General features: G+C 34.9%; 1 protein-coding gene across 1 annotated transcript in view; it reads right to left on the bottom strand.

The window, feature by feature from the left end:
• Nucleotides 1-270: 270 nt before the first annotated feature.
• The window catches only part of LOC148953389 (calcitonin receptor-like), a 332,084-nt gene continuing 315,521 nt past the window's right edge, over nt 271-16,833 (bottom strand). The window contains exons 9-10 of the mRNA XM_089087946.1: nt 14,481-14,567; nt 271-453 (exon numbers count right to left, since the gene is read on the bottom strand). Coding sequence (XP_088944072.1) covers nt 397-453; nt 14,481-14,567 — 144 coding nt within the window. The 3' untranslated portion in view covers nt 271-396. The remainder of the gene's footprint in view (nt 454-14,480; nt 14,568-16,833) is intronic.

Here is a 16,833-nt window from a genome sequence, read left to right on the forward strand (position 1 = left end):
AGTTAGAACAACAAAATTTATTTGGGATATTTACGTACAACATAAATACATAGAAACACATGAGCATAATTTTCGTACGTATTTCCTTACGACACAAAATAATAGTTTAAAAAATATTAATAACAATTACAATAGCTTGATGCTGGTTGTCACTTTTTCTTCATAATCGAAATTGTGATATGAATGCATGGGCACCTATATGAACTTAATTGACAGGGGGGGGGGGGGGGACTGAAGAATCTGTTTAGCTGAAACGATTTAAAAAAAAAATTTTTAACAGAAAATTGTTTAGAATGAATTCTTACAAAGTAATGAAACATATTTTTTTTTGTATTTTAGGGGAGATATGTTCTAGTTCCCTCCTTTCGGGTTCTCATTTTGATGTCTTACAGATGCTCAGTCCAAAGCCGTGTCCCATGATGATCTGACAATGTTACCAGGAGGTCTTAAAATCTGTAAGAAGATAAATTTAATCCAGATAAAGTCATTTTGTTGAAGAATACTTTCTTGTGAGGAGAAGAAACTGCAGATAAGAACCTGTATATGCGTCTTCCTGCACTTTCATTTATTTGCAAGTTACAGTGTTTACATAGGTGTATTTAGCAATGTACGTGTTTCAATCCTGATCAGTGAGTGTTTATTCCAACCAGATGTCAGAAGTAAGATGGCAGCATTTATTGCTGATTAAAAAAACAACAACAAAAAAACGAAAAAAGAATATTTCTGACAACAATTGTAGGTAGAACACATATGATCGGAAAAGTAAGTCTTAAAGTACCCAGGAAAGTGAAAGTAAAAGCTGAATTTTGAATTGGTTAAGTGCAAACTTACACAGCCATAAATATCTCTACATAAATGTAAGGTTCTTTTGGAAAAGGTGGTCACAAAAACTTTGTAGGGGCTCATAGGATTGGAAATTGAAAATTGTAGTGCTCTTTTTAATAGTCGAAAGTTGTAAGTTATGCTGCGAAGGCATATGAGGTCCTTATGGAATGGGTGGTCGTATAAACTTTGGATTGGGCTTGTTTGATTGGAAATTAGAAGTTAGTGCTCTTGTAAGGGTCAAAAGTGAATTCAGGGCAACCACCTACCACGACCATCATTTTCCATAATAAACATCCAATCAAAATTTTGAGACGTCTACTTTCTTTAGTATTGTGTAAAGATCCTGTAATTGTGCCTAAGAGTACGTCAATTCCCTCACAGCCCCCAGAACAAAGACTGTAAGCTAGGCAATTTGTTCACCGTTTACATAATGTGTATGTTAATGAGAAAGGTAGGTATGTTTGACCTTCACTTTCCAAAAAGATAAAGGAAATTCAGGTGAGCCTTTCAAAGAAGGCTGAGGGGAGTGTCGAACTGAATCAAACCCATTATGTGTATGCAGGTTGTCAAAAGGGCGTAACTTAGGAATGACTGAGTGTATTAATTTTGGATTTACAGAAAAGATAAGGGAGATGATCTGCTCCTATTACCACTACAGCTACCACCATGACTACTGTTTCCACTGCTACTATTACAACCACAATACTATCTATAAAGTATTGAGGAGAAATTTAAACTAAATCAAAACACACTATGTGCATGCACATTGTCAAAAGCGCGTATCTCAAGAATGGATTTGAATATCAAGGTGGAAATTTCAGAAAATGCTTAAAGTGGTAGATCAATTGACCAAAAGGCAATAAGTGCATGCTACTTCTACCGCTACTACCACTGCTACGTTTACTAATACTCCTACTACTATTGCTGTTACTTCAGCTACTATCTCTTTTGCAACTACTTCTAAGGCTAAAAGCATTAAAATGAAAATCACAAAAGTATATAAATATACTGGTTATCACAAGGATATTTTGGCAATGCCATAGCAATGGCTATTTGTATTAAGTTGAAACTTCCAAGACTTGATGAGAACGATGCTCAAGTCGTCAAAAAAAAAAAATACATATAATAGTAATACTACTACTATAGTTACTGTAACTATTGACGCTAAAGGTATTAAGATGAAACTTTTAGGGAACATTTAGGGAGTTTTTTAATTAAAAGAAAAAAAATATTTTAATGCAGGTTTTCAAAAGGGCTCACAAGCAATATTATAGACAACATCGCTCTATTATAACTAGAAAAATAATTGAAACTGTTAAAGGAGCTAATTCGATTAAAGATTAAAAGTTATATTGCCCTCTTTAAGAGTAAAAAGAGACTGGAGGGCAAGCATCCCTCCTTCCAAGCCCATTCATTTTCCAAACACATTTTTATTACATTAAATCAAAAACTATCTATGGATAATGGGTATGCCAACCCCCTATAATTATGTAATTGACCCATTATGCTTTCAAGCTAAATCAAAAGGCACTGTGCGTATGGCTGCCAATAAGAAACCTGAGCAATGTATCGAGAACGACTGGGTGTATTAATATGAAACTTATGGGGCTACTACTATTACTATATCTGCTCTTACAATTTAAATAAATCAAAAGAGTGCGAGCGTATCCAGGCTGTCAAAGAGTATAGATAGAACTTTCTGGTGACGATATTAAGCTTTATTTTTCAGGTCAACTAGAGGAGGTATAGACTTCAATTAAACGATACTATTTGTGTCAGGGTTAGAAATTGTTGGAAAAATTTCTCCAACTTACAAATAGCAAGCCAAACTATGGATTCTTATGGGAAAAAACGAAAAGATATGAAATATTTTTTTTCTTTCTCCCATGAAAGTGCCAATAAAAAAAGAACAGAAATTAATTAAAATTTTTTTTCACAAAACAAGTTTTTCAAAGAAAGGTAAAGAGCTCCACTGAGCCAAAAACAAGCAAAACTAAACTCAAATAACCTTCCAAGCGTAAAACTGCGACAAATCACCATCAATAAATCAACGAAACTAAAAAAAAAACAGAAATTACAATAAATAACTGATTCAATGGTCTCATCGGAGGGGGCAAGGGAAGGAGGCAGTGGCCCCCAATAATTTGGAAAACCTATAATTTATTAAGTAGTTTTAAACTGTTAGTTGTTTTAACTGTCAAATTTTCTCTTTACTTTGAGCATTTATTCTTTTTTTATCCATGCTCTTTTTTAACATAAGGAAAACGAGAAAAGTAGGGGTCCATTACACTTCATAATATGTTCAACATAAATATTTTCACAAATATACTGCCTTAGAAACCTTTTCATCAAGTAAAATATGTGAGCCTAGTTAAAGGCAAAACTGAAAAAAATGTTCTATGCTTCCTGTTTCGTCACATTTGCTCAAGTCAATGTTTTCCCCTAATGTTTAAGTTGCTTTTACTTCCTAAAATCTATCAGTTGAAGATTAAATTCTCCAGTTTTAAAACCTTCAAAATTGGAAATGAATACACCCTCTATATCTGCAAATAGGACAGAAATGAAATCATTGAAGAATAATAAGGTTACACAGTGAATATAATTTCCTGAATGAAAAAGAAATCATTATATTTTTCTCACAATTTAGAAATTGTGTGTGCACGTATAAGGGGTAACAACCCCTTCTCTTTTTCTATTGTTATCAGTTTTATCATGCAGCACTAGCAGACCGAGCTTTGCTTGTGAAGTAAGCTATAGACGTAAAAACGTTATTCAGTGTACCTCCCCCGCTTGGAATGTATACCCCCCCATACCCTGATTTACACAAGAGAATTTTACCGTAATTTTTATAGAAATCGTGTTTTTAAACACAGATACAAAGGGGAAGGTAATTTTCAAACCTTAGGAATTAATTTTTCATTCTGATTGGCATCCCTGGCAAGATTTAATTAATTTAAGGTTTCTATCGCAATGATGCCAAGAATTGTTGAGAGTTTCTGAATATTCTTTGTCAAACAATACCCAACAGATAAGTTAATATTTCCAACTTTCTTTTTTGAATACTTTCGAATTTGAAATACAATAAATATTTAAATGTGGGGAATATGTCTGGATATAATGTTGCACAATCTGTGGTAAAACTTTAACTTATCCTGTATCTTTACTTAGACAGCACTATTGCGCTGCCAATAGCTTTGTTTCGGCTTTTATGTGCCCCGCTGATATCAATGCTGTTTAGTAATATAAATCGGCGAACCCACAGACAAATCATTTTAACAGAAATTTATGAATATCACGTATATTAAAAGTTTAGTACAACAAATCAAATCTTACGGAGTCGAAACACATTCAAAATTACGAGCAAATGAATAGTGCGATACCTGGGGTATTAGAATAGAGCTTGGTTCAATTATGAGATTGAGCATCCTTTGCTGAGCGTGGGGGATGGGGGAGGTGGAGGGGGGATACGTGCTGCTCCATTAGTGGTGAATCTGGCTGGAAAAAGGCGAGTGTATACCACATTTACCTTCGCCCACCCGAAAGCTTGTTTACGCTGTTCTACTTGAGTCTGCATTAGCTCATTACTGACAATTGTTTAACGTGTATTTATCTTTTATAGTGCATTGCGTAATGTTTTTAAGCTCACCAAGGAGGGTGTTTGTTAATAGTTACTTTTTTTTCACTATCGCTAAACTAAAACTGATCTGTGTCAGTGGTTGTTTGAATTATATAGGCCTCTCTTAGTTTTGACAAGATTTTTGAAGACTTTAATTTTCAGCTAGTGGGAAGGGCGTGCTGGGATCTGGGGGAATATCCCCCCCCACTGCCCAACAGAAAATTACAGCCCTGGATAGCACTGATGAAACTTAATTTAAAAAATAAATGTAGATGTGAGAAGGAATATTCTAAAATTAATGTCTGCCTAAAAGGACAAAATTTTCCGGTTTCTGCCCTAAAAGCCACATTAATTTGAAACAACCAAAAGAAAAATCTTAGAAAATTGCGGTTTCAGATATGAATAGGCTTAAACTGGTTTTAGAGTACCAAAATACAAAACTTTTTCTTATGCTGAAGATTGGGTCCTCTACACAGTCAAGTTAAATAACATAAAAAAAAATTCCCCCTGGAAGCTCATATATTTACTTATGAGCTCATATATTTATGAATTAATACACACGTCAATAATATGGTAGCAAATTCCTGCAGAAAATAAACAGATTTTTAATTGTTTTTCTATTGCAAATACGCAATGTATGTGCTATCGGAAAAGAGTAAACCAAAGAAATATATAACTGCCAATAAGTTGTCAATAACAGCAGTTCATTTTGTGTAAACTGTAGGTAACTTTAGGGAAGAATGGGCAACTGTGCCGTGTTAAGACCTTAGAAGCTAGGCTGTTATTGGTACCTTTTTCAAAGTACAAATAGAGACTAGATATTAAATCCCCCCAAATCATATTTCTTCTATAATTATCTGAAGACAGACTAACAGTTATAAAATCAGAGAATTAAAACCCACTATATGAAACTTCGGGCCCTCCTCTGACTCCCTTCTATAATAGCTGATGCGCAATTATACACCAAACATAATTTAATGAAGCCTAAAATGAACAAACATAAAATACTGACTGTTTTATTCAAATCAGATTAAGAAAATGAGGTGCTATTTCCATTCTCCTTTTTTTTAATTATTTCTTAACGAGTGTTCTTACGAATTACCACAGTCATCAATCCCATCTCCAAGCTAAAAAAAGTAAGACTAAAAGTTTTTTTAAGCATATCAACAATTATATTCCAGCAACAATCAAAAATATGGCATGTCAATTTTGAAATTTACACAAGCCTGAACGAATCTTCTCATCTGGACTCTTTCAAAAATTAAATAAGAAAAACAAGTTTTTTTTAACTGAAAGTAAGGAGCGACATTAAAACTTAAAACGAACAGAAATTATTCAGTATATGAAAGGGGATGTCCCCTGCTCAACGGCTCGCTCTTTACGCTAAAGTTTTTCATTGTTTTAAAAAAGAAGTAGTGAGAAAGTCAAACTTTAGCGTAAAGAGCGATGCGTTGAGGAGGGTACAGCCCCTTTCATATACGGAATAATTTCTGTTCGTTTTAAGTTTTAATGTCGCTCCTTACTTTCAGTAAAAAAAACTTGTTTTTTTAATTTAATTTTTGAAAGTTTTTGAAGAAATGCCGGTTTTGATCGTGGCTCACCGTACATGAATAATTAAAACAAAATTTCTATATCAATTTACTTTTATTTAGTTAAATGGCTTTCTCGAAACTTGTTTAATTTTATTTACGAACGTTTTTATTAGTAATAAATATACGTAATTTACGAATTAACTTACGTAACGAACTTCTATATTCATATATTTTTAATACGTATATTAGTGGGTTCGGCCCCTAGTCAATACCTTGCTCTTTAAGTGAAATTTCGAATTTTGTTCCAATTCTTTAAAAATGACCACTTAATCACAAAGGCCGTTAATTAGAATAAATAGCGCTTATGAAAGTACTAAAAAATCTTTGGCTTAGAGAGCAAGGTATTGACTAGGGGATGAACCCAATCATATATGTAATATTTTCTGTTCGTTTAAACTTTTGATGTTGCTGCTGTTGCAGTTGAAAAACTCGTTTTTTTATATTTAATTTCAGATCTTTTTTTAAATAATACTGGGAAGTCCGGCGTCCCCTTCAAAGCAATGTCCCTTCCCCTATAAAAACTTCCTTCATGAAAAGATCCTCCCAACTAACCCCCGACCCCCCCCCCCACTACCAGGAAAAATCTCCCCTGAAAACGCTTGTATACTTCCCAATAACCAATGCTATATGTTACCATTGGGGAAAGTTCAGAACTTTCAGACCTCCCCCCGGGAGCTTCGGGGTATTAAGTCATCCTTAAAGACGTACTTATCATATTTCCAAACATGCTGAATAAAATGGCTATCTCAAAATTTTGATCAGATGACTGGGAAAAAATGAGCGTGGGGGGGGGGCTAGTTGCCCTCCATTTTTTGGTCACTTAAAAAGGGCACTAGAACTTTTAATTTCCATTCCAATGATCCCTCCCAGGACTATCTAGATCCCTTCTAGGACCACTGGGTCGATACGATCACCCTTGGGAAAAAAAAACTAACTAACAAATAAACACGCACCCGTGATCTTTCTTCTGGCACAAAATGCAAAATTCCACATTTTTATAGATAGGAGCTTGAAACCTCTACAACAGGGTTCTCTGATACGCGGAATATGATGGTGTGATTTTCATTAAGGTTCTATAAATTTTAGGGGGTCTTTCCCCCTTTTTTCGAAAATCAGCCAAATTTTCTCAGGCGCCTAACTTTTGATTTGACTTTTGATTTAACTTGATGAAACTTATATATTTGAAATCAGCATTAAAGTCTGATTCTTTTGATGTATCTATTTGTATCAAAATACCGTTTTCTAGAGTTTCGGTTACCATTGAGCCGGGTCGCTCCTTACTTACAGTTCGTTACCACGAACTTTTTTATACCTTCCATGCTCTTTTGGTTTAAGCACTCATGTATTCATGAGCAGGTACGTGGTTGTTGTATTGTTGTAGTCCATTGAAACCTCTGTTCCGTACTTCGTGAAGTTTTGATGTTTGATTTGTATATTTATTGCATTTCATTGTGTGTTATATTTTCTTGTCGTGTACCGTCCGCTGCTAGTTGTGTGCGGTTATGGCGATAAAGAATATTTATCAATTTACTTGTTATTTTATTTAGGTTTTTCTACCAATCAAGCATGAGTGTGTTATCTGACACTACCGAATACGGGACTAAGACAGCCTGTGAAATATGCTTGCCCCCTAGCATAGGAAATTCTATACCCCTTGGAGTATAAGAGGAGATTCAATAATCCTTGACTCCCTCAAGAATTCAAACCCATGTATTCAAATAGGTCCCAAGCTCATATTTACTACTGAGAATAGCTCGAACCACATAATTGATAAACCAAATCAACATTGTCAGAAATAGCAAAAGTGTCTCGTTCTGCGCTCTTTCGGGCAGATTTTGACCGAGCAATACTCAAGTCTTTGAGCCGCAATTCTACATGGAGTGAGGGTAGACAATCAATTTGTTAAAATCAGTACAAGCCGTCAATATTTAGATTGAAGGGCAAGTCTTGACACTTTCAATTCCGGAATAATGTGGTCATAAATATTTTGATCTTTCAAACGGAAAGCTAAAAATACACTAGACTTTCTTTTGATTTTTCTTAAGGTTTTATTTCTAGATCAGCTTAAAATAATTCCCAACATCCATAGTTCGATAAACAAAGGTAGTAACACTGTCCAAAAAGGCTTTATTTGCCTTCTAGAAACCCTATGTAACATTATTGATACGAATATCTAAGGCTCGTAACCATTGTTGACAGGATGCTACTGCTCACTTCTATCTTAGATGAAGACTGTTGAACTGATTGGCCTAACATTTAATTTTTTTATGTTCAGCTCGCAATGACCAATGTATGACCAACCGAGGTCAACCGAGATTTGTCTTCCATTGCTCCTAGAAGCAGTATTTTGTATAGACTTTGAATTTTGTGGTAACATCTCATTGAAGAATAAAAAGAAACAGGACTTGAAAGAGGATAACTAATCCTCCTTGCTGGATAAATAGCAAACGCAACAAAGCACCAAAACGTACCTTGTTGGAAAACAGAAACGTACCAAAGTATGTTTACAAGCCAACATTAAAAGTAGTGCAGCATTGGAGACAAAATTTAATTTCCATGGGCTGGCTATGCCTTCCACTGAATCTCGTAATCAAAGTAAAGCTAAGAGACAGGTAAGATTTAGTCAGCAGACCGCTATTGAAAAACACATCCAGACCGCTATTGAAAAATATTGTTAGCTCTTGGTTTTTGGCACTAAATACAAATTACTATCATCATGGCCTTTAAACAAACTATGTATTTGAATTTCTTCTATCGTAAAAAGTAATAACTTAATTAAATAAATAATCAAACAGTTCGTGGTAACGAACTGTAAGTAAGGAGCGACCCGGCTCAATGGTAACCAAAACTCTAAAAAATGGAATTTTGATACCAATAGATGCATCAAAAGAATTAAATTTTAATGCTGAGTTCAAACATATAAGTTTCATCAAGTTTAGTTATACCCATCAAAAGTTACGCGCCTGAGAAAATTTGACTGATTTTAGAAAAAGGGGGAAAGACCCCCTTAAAAGTTATAGAACATTAATAAAAATCACACCATCATATTCCGCGTATCAGAAAACCCTACTGTAGAAGTTTCAAGCACCTATCTACAAAAATGTGGTTTGGATTTTTTGCCAGAAGAAAGATCACGGATGCGTGTTTATTTGTTGTTTTTTTCCACAGGGGTGATCGTATCAATCACCCCTGTGGAAATAAAATTGACCCTGGGGGTCAATTTTGGAGGGAAAAACAAAAATGCTCAGAATCGAAAATAAAGCGTGATCTGCCTCAAGGGGAAGGCTCAGAGGCCATTCTTTCCCCCATTTCTGAGGGCAGGGGCGGGGGGGGGGGTCAATTTTGGAGGGAAAACCAAAAAGAAATTCAAAATGAACTATGAAAATCAACAGAATGTAACTGTGACAAGGTAAAGCACAACAAAACACTACTGAAATATTCCAACTCTTGCATTTTACGACAGAAATTCAAAATGAACATCGAAAAATCAAGAGAATGTAACTGTGACAAGGTAAAGCACAACCAGCCACTACTGAAATATTCCAACTCTTGCGTTTCACGACAGAAATTCAAAATGAACTTTGAAAAATCATGAGAATTTGGCTGTGACAAGGTAAACCACGACAAGACACTACTGAAATATTCCAATTCTTGCATTTCACGAAAGAAATTCAAAATGAACTTTGAAAAATTAAGAGAATGTAACTGTGACAAGGTAAAGCACAACAAAACACTACTGAAATATTCCAACTCTTGCATTTCAATGAAAGAAATTCAAAATGAACTATGAAAATCAACAGAATGTAAAAGTGAGAATGTAAAGCACAACAAAACACTACTGAAATATTCCAACTCTTGGATTTCACGACAGAAATTCAAAATGAACTTCGAAAAATCAAGAGAATGTAACTGTGACAAGGTAAAGCACAACAAGTCACTACTGAAATATTCCAACTCTTGCATTTCAACGAAAGAAATTCAAAATGAACTTTGAAAAATTAAGAGAATGTATAACTGTGACAAGGTAAAGCACAACAAAACACTACTGAAATATTCCAACTCTTGCATTTCAATGAAAGAAATTCAAAATGAACTATGAAAATCAACAGAATGTAACTGTGACAAGGTAAAGCACAACAAAACACTACTGGAATATTCCAACTCTTGCATTTCACGACAAAGATTCAAAATGAACTTCGGAAAATCAAGAGAATGCAACTGTGACAAGGTAAAGCACAACAAAACACTACTAAAATATTCCAACTCTTGCTTTTCAATGTAAGAAATTTAAAGTAAACTATGAAAATCAACAGAATGTAACTGTGACAAGGTAAAGCACAACAAAACACTACTGAAATATACCAACTCTTGCATTTCATGGAAAGAAATTCGAAATGAACTTTCTGATTATTTTTTGTTTTCCCTCCAAAATTGACCCCCCCTCCCCTGCCCTCAGAAATGGGGGAACGAAGGACCTCTGAGCCTTCCCCGTGCGGCATATCACATTTATTTTCGATTCTGAGCATTTTTTATTTTCCCGCCAAAATTGACCCCCCTCCACTGCTCTCAGAAATGGGGGAACGAAGGGCCTCTGAGCCTTCCCCTTGAAGCAGATCACGCTTTATTTTCGATTCTTAGAATTTTTGATTTTCCCTCCAAAATTGACCCCCCCTCCCCTGCCCTCACAAACGGGGGAACGAAGGGCCTCTGAGCCGTGCCCGTGAGGCAGATCCCATTTATTTTCGATTCTGAGCATTTTTGTTTTTCCTTCCAAAATTGACCCCCCGTGCCCACAGAAATAGGGGAACGAACGGCCTCTGAGCCTTCCCCTTGAGGCAGATCCAATTTATTTTAGACTCTGAATATGTTTGGTTGTCCCTCAAAATTTGACCCCCCCCCGCCCCTGTCCTCAGAAATGGGGGGACGAAGGGCCTCTGAGCCTTCCCCTTGAGGCAGATCCCATTTATTTTAGGTTCTGAGTATTTTTGATTTTACCTCCAAAATTGACCCCCCCCCTACCCTCAGAAATGGGGTAATGAAGGGCCTCTGAGCCTTCCCATTGAGGCAGATCCCATTTATTTTCAATTCTGAGTATTTTTGATTTTCCCTCCAAAATTGACACATCGGAGAGGTAAAGCTAGGTCAACTCACAATGTCATTCTATCGTCATTAGCCATTTTCATAGACTGATGTTTCAAATTTATAACAAATTACCTGAGTTAACAGCCCCTTCGGGGTTACCTTAACTGTTAATCAGTTTAATCTTTTTTTTCTCCACCTTCATACAATCCAATCACTAATTAGAATCATTCACACTCCTATTATTCAAAACATTAATTAATATCGTTCATAGTGTCCAATTTGCGAATCCCTTTTTGCAAAAATGTCAAATACTCACTCTCTTTGAAAAACTAAACCAGACTATACCCACCAAACCAGACTATACCCACCAAACCAGATTATACCCACCAAACCAGATCTGCCCGTACGCAAATAACACTCCTTGCTAAATCTTCCATAGAATAATGTAGAAATTCCTATATGTCTCCGCAAATAACATGCAGAGTGAGTACTTGACATTGCTATATGTCTCCGTAAATCCAGAAGGCGCATACTACTCCCCCTAATATACGTATTCAAAATCTATGAATATAGAAGTTCGTTACGTAAGTTAATTCGTAAGTTACGTGTATTTGTTACTAATAAAAACGTCCGTAAATAAAATTCAACATGTTTCGAGAAAGCCATTTAACCAAATAAAAGTAAAATTAATATTCAAATTTTGCTTTAATTATTCATGTACGGTGAGCCAAAATCAAAACCTGCATTAATTCAAAAACGTTCAAAAATTAAATAAGAAAAACAAGTTTTTTTAAACTGAAAGTAAGGAACGACGTTAAAACTTAAAACAAACAGAAATTATTCCGTATATGAAAGGGGCGGTCCCCTCCTCAACGCCTCACTCTTTACACTAAAGTTTGACTATCTAACAACTCTATTTTTTTTTAACAATAAAAGCTTTAGCGTAAAGAGCGAGGCGTTGAGGAGGGGACAGCCCCTTTCATATACGGAATAATATCTGTTCGTTTTAAGTTTTAACGTCGTTCCTTACTTTCAGTTTAAAAAACTTAGTTTTTTTTTATTTAATTTTCTCATAAGAAACCAGCAGATAAATATTTTGTCCTTAGCTGATGTTTTCTATGATTTTTATGATAGACGGTTTTACATTTCAATAGTGTTGTTCATTGACATTTGTGATTGTCTCTTCTTTTTTGTCAAGATGTGAATGGTAATTATTCTCTATTGAATTAAAAAGTATACGCAGTCTTAGAATTTTGCTAAGTATTGTTAAATGGCGTTGATACTTCATCTTTTTAAGGCCTAATTGAGATCCCAAATTTAATTATTTCCTGTAACTGTTACAATTGGTATCAGTACTTCTGAGTAGTTTCTCCAATATTTTCGGTCCTATCTGTTTTTAATTTAATTTTATAGGTCGCCATTTTTTGGTCCAATCAGTTAAAGCCAGTCTCCATTTGGCAGATTCTGCCATTCTGCCATCTTGCACAAAAAGCAACGTCGATGGTTGCAGCATCTGCAAACTGCGAATACGGAGCCGGAAAATAAGTCTCCATTGAAATAAAATTTGCAGATTGGCGGTGCAGATTTGCAGAATCTGCCAAATGGAGACTGGCTGTTAGTCAATGAAACACCTATATTCTTGGCCATTGAATCATTCTGACCAGTTTGCATGGTCATCGATACAGTAAAAAAAATCTCTAAAGAAAACATTACCTTATATGCTAAGGTTTCTCTTTGTCTTCAGATTTTTTATAGGCCACAATAATTTGTAAGATCAGTTAGTCAATTAAACACAGATATTCTTGGAAATTTAATAATAATCAGCATTTGGATGGTTGTCGATATAATAAAAAAATCCTCGGAGAAAATATTACCTTATATGCTAAAGTTTCTCTTTGTTTTCAGTTTATTTATAGGCCCCCGTTGTTGGTCCAATCAGTTAGTCAGTCAAATACTGGTGTTTTTGGCAATTAAATAATTACGATATTCTCTGACGATTATCCATACAATAGAAAATAATTCTGTGGAGAAAAGATTACCTTCAGAAAACCTAAGTTTCTGAAGGTTTCTCTATGTTTTTAATTTAGTTTTGTAGGCCACAATTTTTGATCCAATTTACGAAGTACCAATATTCTTGGCAATTATTAGATAATTATTAGCTAATATAGATATAGATAAATATAGATAATTATATATAGATATAGATAATTATAGATATAAATAATCATAGATATAGATAATTATAGATATAGATATAAATATATAGCTAATATAGATAATTATTAGCTGTTAAGACGGTTATCTATACAATATACAAGAAGTCTCGGGAGAAAATATTACTTTCAGACAGAGCCGTATACGGGATTTTTTTTTTTTGGGGGGGGGGGATAAAAAAATATTTTTCGGAGGGGGGGGGTTAAAACCACTCTTAACAATACAAACATTTTTTTTATTCATTTTTGTTAGGTTTTTACAAGTCGGACAGACATTTCGGGGGGAGGAGGGGGGGGGCTGTAAAACCCACTAACCCCTGGATATGGCAGTGCTTTCAGAATCCTTCGTTTCTAAAGGGTTCTCTCTGTTTTTAACTTAATTTATTAGCCACAATAATTAGTCGGATCAGATAGTCAATGAAACATTGATATTCTTGCTAAATAAATAATTCCAAGCCTCTGATCGAGTAGACAGCGATGTTTCTCTATGTTTTTAATTTAGTTTCGCAGGCCACAGTTTTCGGTTCGGTAAATTATTCAATAAAACACCGATATTCTAGTTAATTAAATAATTACAAGCTGTCTGGATGGTTATCCATAGAGTAGACAACAATTCTGAAGGTTTCTGTATATTTTTAATTTAGTTTTGCGGGCCAAAGTTTTCGATGCGATCTACGAAATACCGATATTCTTGACAATTAGATAATTACTGGCTGTTTAGATGGTTATTTATACGATACGCAATAACTTATAGGAGAAAATATTAGCTTCAGAAACCTTGGGTTTCCTCTGTTTTTAATTTAATTTTGTAGGCCACAATTTTTGGTTCTGTCAGTTAGTCAATGAAACACCGATATTCCTCGCAACTAAAAATTACAATCTGTTTGGATGGTTATCCACCTCTGGAGAAAATATTACCTTAGATGCTTATGGGCATTGATAAACGCTCAGTGCCCTCATAATAAGTCCTAAAATAAAATGACACTAGCCCTCAAAAGGTTATTGACCGGTAAACGCTGCCCCTGGAACACTCAGTCTTTCAAAGTGATGTCACTAACTCCTCTGGAGATGACTAATCCAGCTACTGCAGCATCTTGTATTTAAATATAAGGGATGCAATTTCTGTATTTTAGATAATGTAATTCTACGTACCTTTCCACTCAAGGATCTGCTGGAAATAGAGAACCCCTTCCTTTTTCGGGTTCTCAAACTCCACTTTTTTCGAAAGGCTTGTATAACCTGCAAAACATAGTAAACTATTCATTATTTTAATGTTGACAATTTCAGCACCCGCTATTTCAGAATTGAAGGAAAATAGGAAACTCATACATTTTTGATGGTTAAGCGAATAGAAAATTAAATAAGCAACTAGCTAACATTTTGCATTAAATCTTCATAAATCCAAATGAAAATCTAAACACAGTGACATTCTTGACTTAACTATGTAAAACTGTTTTATAGTTTTAGCCTGGGAATGTAAAAAAAGAAAGGAAAATGAGGAGACCTGTTTTACTCCAGTCTTCAACTGTTTGAAATGTGCTAATTTTAACCTTATTATATGATCGCCTAAGTTTTAAATAAGTCAAGTCATGGCCGTATCCAGGATTTTTGTTCGAGGGGGGGGGGGTTACTCGATTTTTTCCCGTGGACTTTGTCTAACATCCTCGAGCAACATTACGTTAGCTCGAGACCGTTAGTCCGCCCCTTGCGAACAAGGACGTGTCCACTAGGCATACTTTCGTATCTTTAAGGGGCAATTTTTTTTTTTTTTTATTTTTTTTTTTTTAGTAACGCAAAAACAAGACAAGTATTTACATACAGTTAAATACTACAAGCTAACTTTTTTTTTGTGAGACAGCAAAAACAGTTAACGCAAAAAAAAGCCAGATAGTAGAAGTAGTCTATATATTTTTTAGTTTTATTTTTTAGCTAAAAGTAAGGGGGAATATCGATATAACGAAATCCAGACGACGCTTTTTCGTCCCTGCAAAAATGTCGATGACCTTGTCAGGACAGAAGCCAACGTCCCTTCTGACTGCGAGGAGGACTAAGCCATTCAATCGTTCTTCTCCTGTTGAATTTCTCAGCCAGGTTTTGAGCCTTCTGAGCGTTGAGAAAGTTATTTCAGGAGTAGCAGTGTTAACAAGTAACATCACAAGAACAGCCAGAAGAAGAAAAACATTTGGAAAAAAGGTGGCGTCACATGCCTGAAGCGAAGACACAGCACAAGTAGGCCTCTCTGATACCGGAACATTCTCCCACTTGATGCGCCATAGCTCAACTTCTTGCTTCAGACAGTCTGGCTCGGGAAGAATATCGCCATACAATTTAACCAATGACTCCAGGTTTAATGCCTTCAGATAAACAGAAACAATTTTGGCAGGAGAAAGGGCGCTGAGATTTAACAGCAGTTTCTGGTGAAGCACAAATCGTTGTTTCAGCTCGGAAGTGGTCCAGGAAAAGAAGCTTTTTTTCTTACTAAATTCAGCGTCTTATTTGAAGTTTGAGCCAATTTTCAATGTATTAATTTCATCTTGATTACAGATAGAAAGACAGTATTGCCAGACAAAGCATTTAAAATTACGAGAGTCTAAGTTTAACTATAAAAGTTTCAGTTTACATTAAGTTCGCTCGAAATTAAGTCCAACGGCTTAGACAATTTACCCGGACACTAATTCTTTAAGTAAGCTGTCTTGACAGCTAATGTCAAGTAAGTGATAGCTGACATAAAGTAAGAAAATCGTTAGATCGTGAGATTAGGTAATTGATGCATCATTGATAGTTAGATTTTTATCACTCTAGAACAACTGAATATCTCAAAATTCTTGCTCAGAAGCATTTCGGTCCTGTTTGGGTCAAATATTGCTCTTGTAGCTCAAATTGATGGGGTATGTTTTTTTTTTCTTACTTAAAGTGATGCTTGAACTTCAATTTTTTGCTTTGATAAGTCCTCCTTCGATATTTTGGGATTAGTGGTTTGACACAGTTACTCTGAAAAGATGAGGCATCCGTGACCCTATTTTTGGGGAAAAATTCAGAACTTGTACCTTTTTCTATGCCTGATATTTTTTCACTCTAGGCTTCTCGGAAACATCACGTTTTCGTGGTGTAATTCACCATAACTCTCCTTTTGCAGTTGTTTTCTCCCTTTTTCAAAAAAATGTGCACTTATGCTAATAAATTTTTATGGCAAATAAAATATAATTAAATTTTTCACATGAAGAGTCAGCGCAAAGAACAAATTCCTGGATATGCAATTTCTTATCAAAAATCCATTTCTAACAAAGCTTTGGTCTTCATTGATTGAAATCAATTTTTACCCACCGTTATTTTAAGGAATGGTCTGATAGCAACAAACAAATAAAAGATCATACAAAAAATACACAAAAAACAACGAAAAATAAAAACAACTTATAAAAGTTTTTAAATTTTGAAACTAATTAATTTAAAATTGTACTTTTTAAACTAAAAATTCAAACTATAAAAAATGGCAGCAACCACAGAA

This window comes from Artemia sp. Qi Xiang Cuo, chromosome 4 (assembly GCF_049724085.1).
Source record: "Artemia sp. Qi Xiang Cuo chromosome 4, ASM4972408v1, whole genome shotgun sequence".
Classification (NCBI taxonomy): Eukaryota; Metazoa; Arthropoda; class Branchiopoda; order Anostraca; family Artemiidae; genus Artemia; species Artemia sp. Qi Xiang Cuo.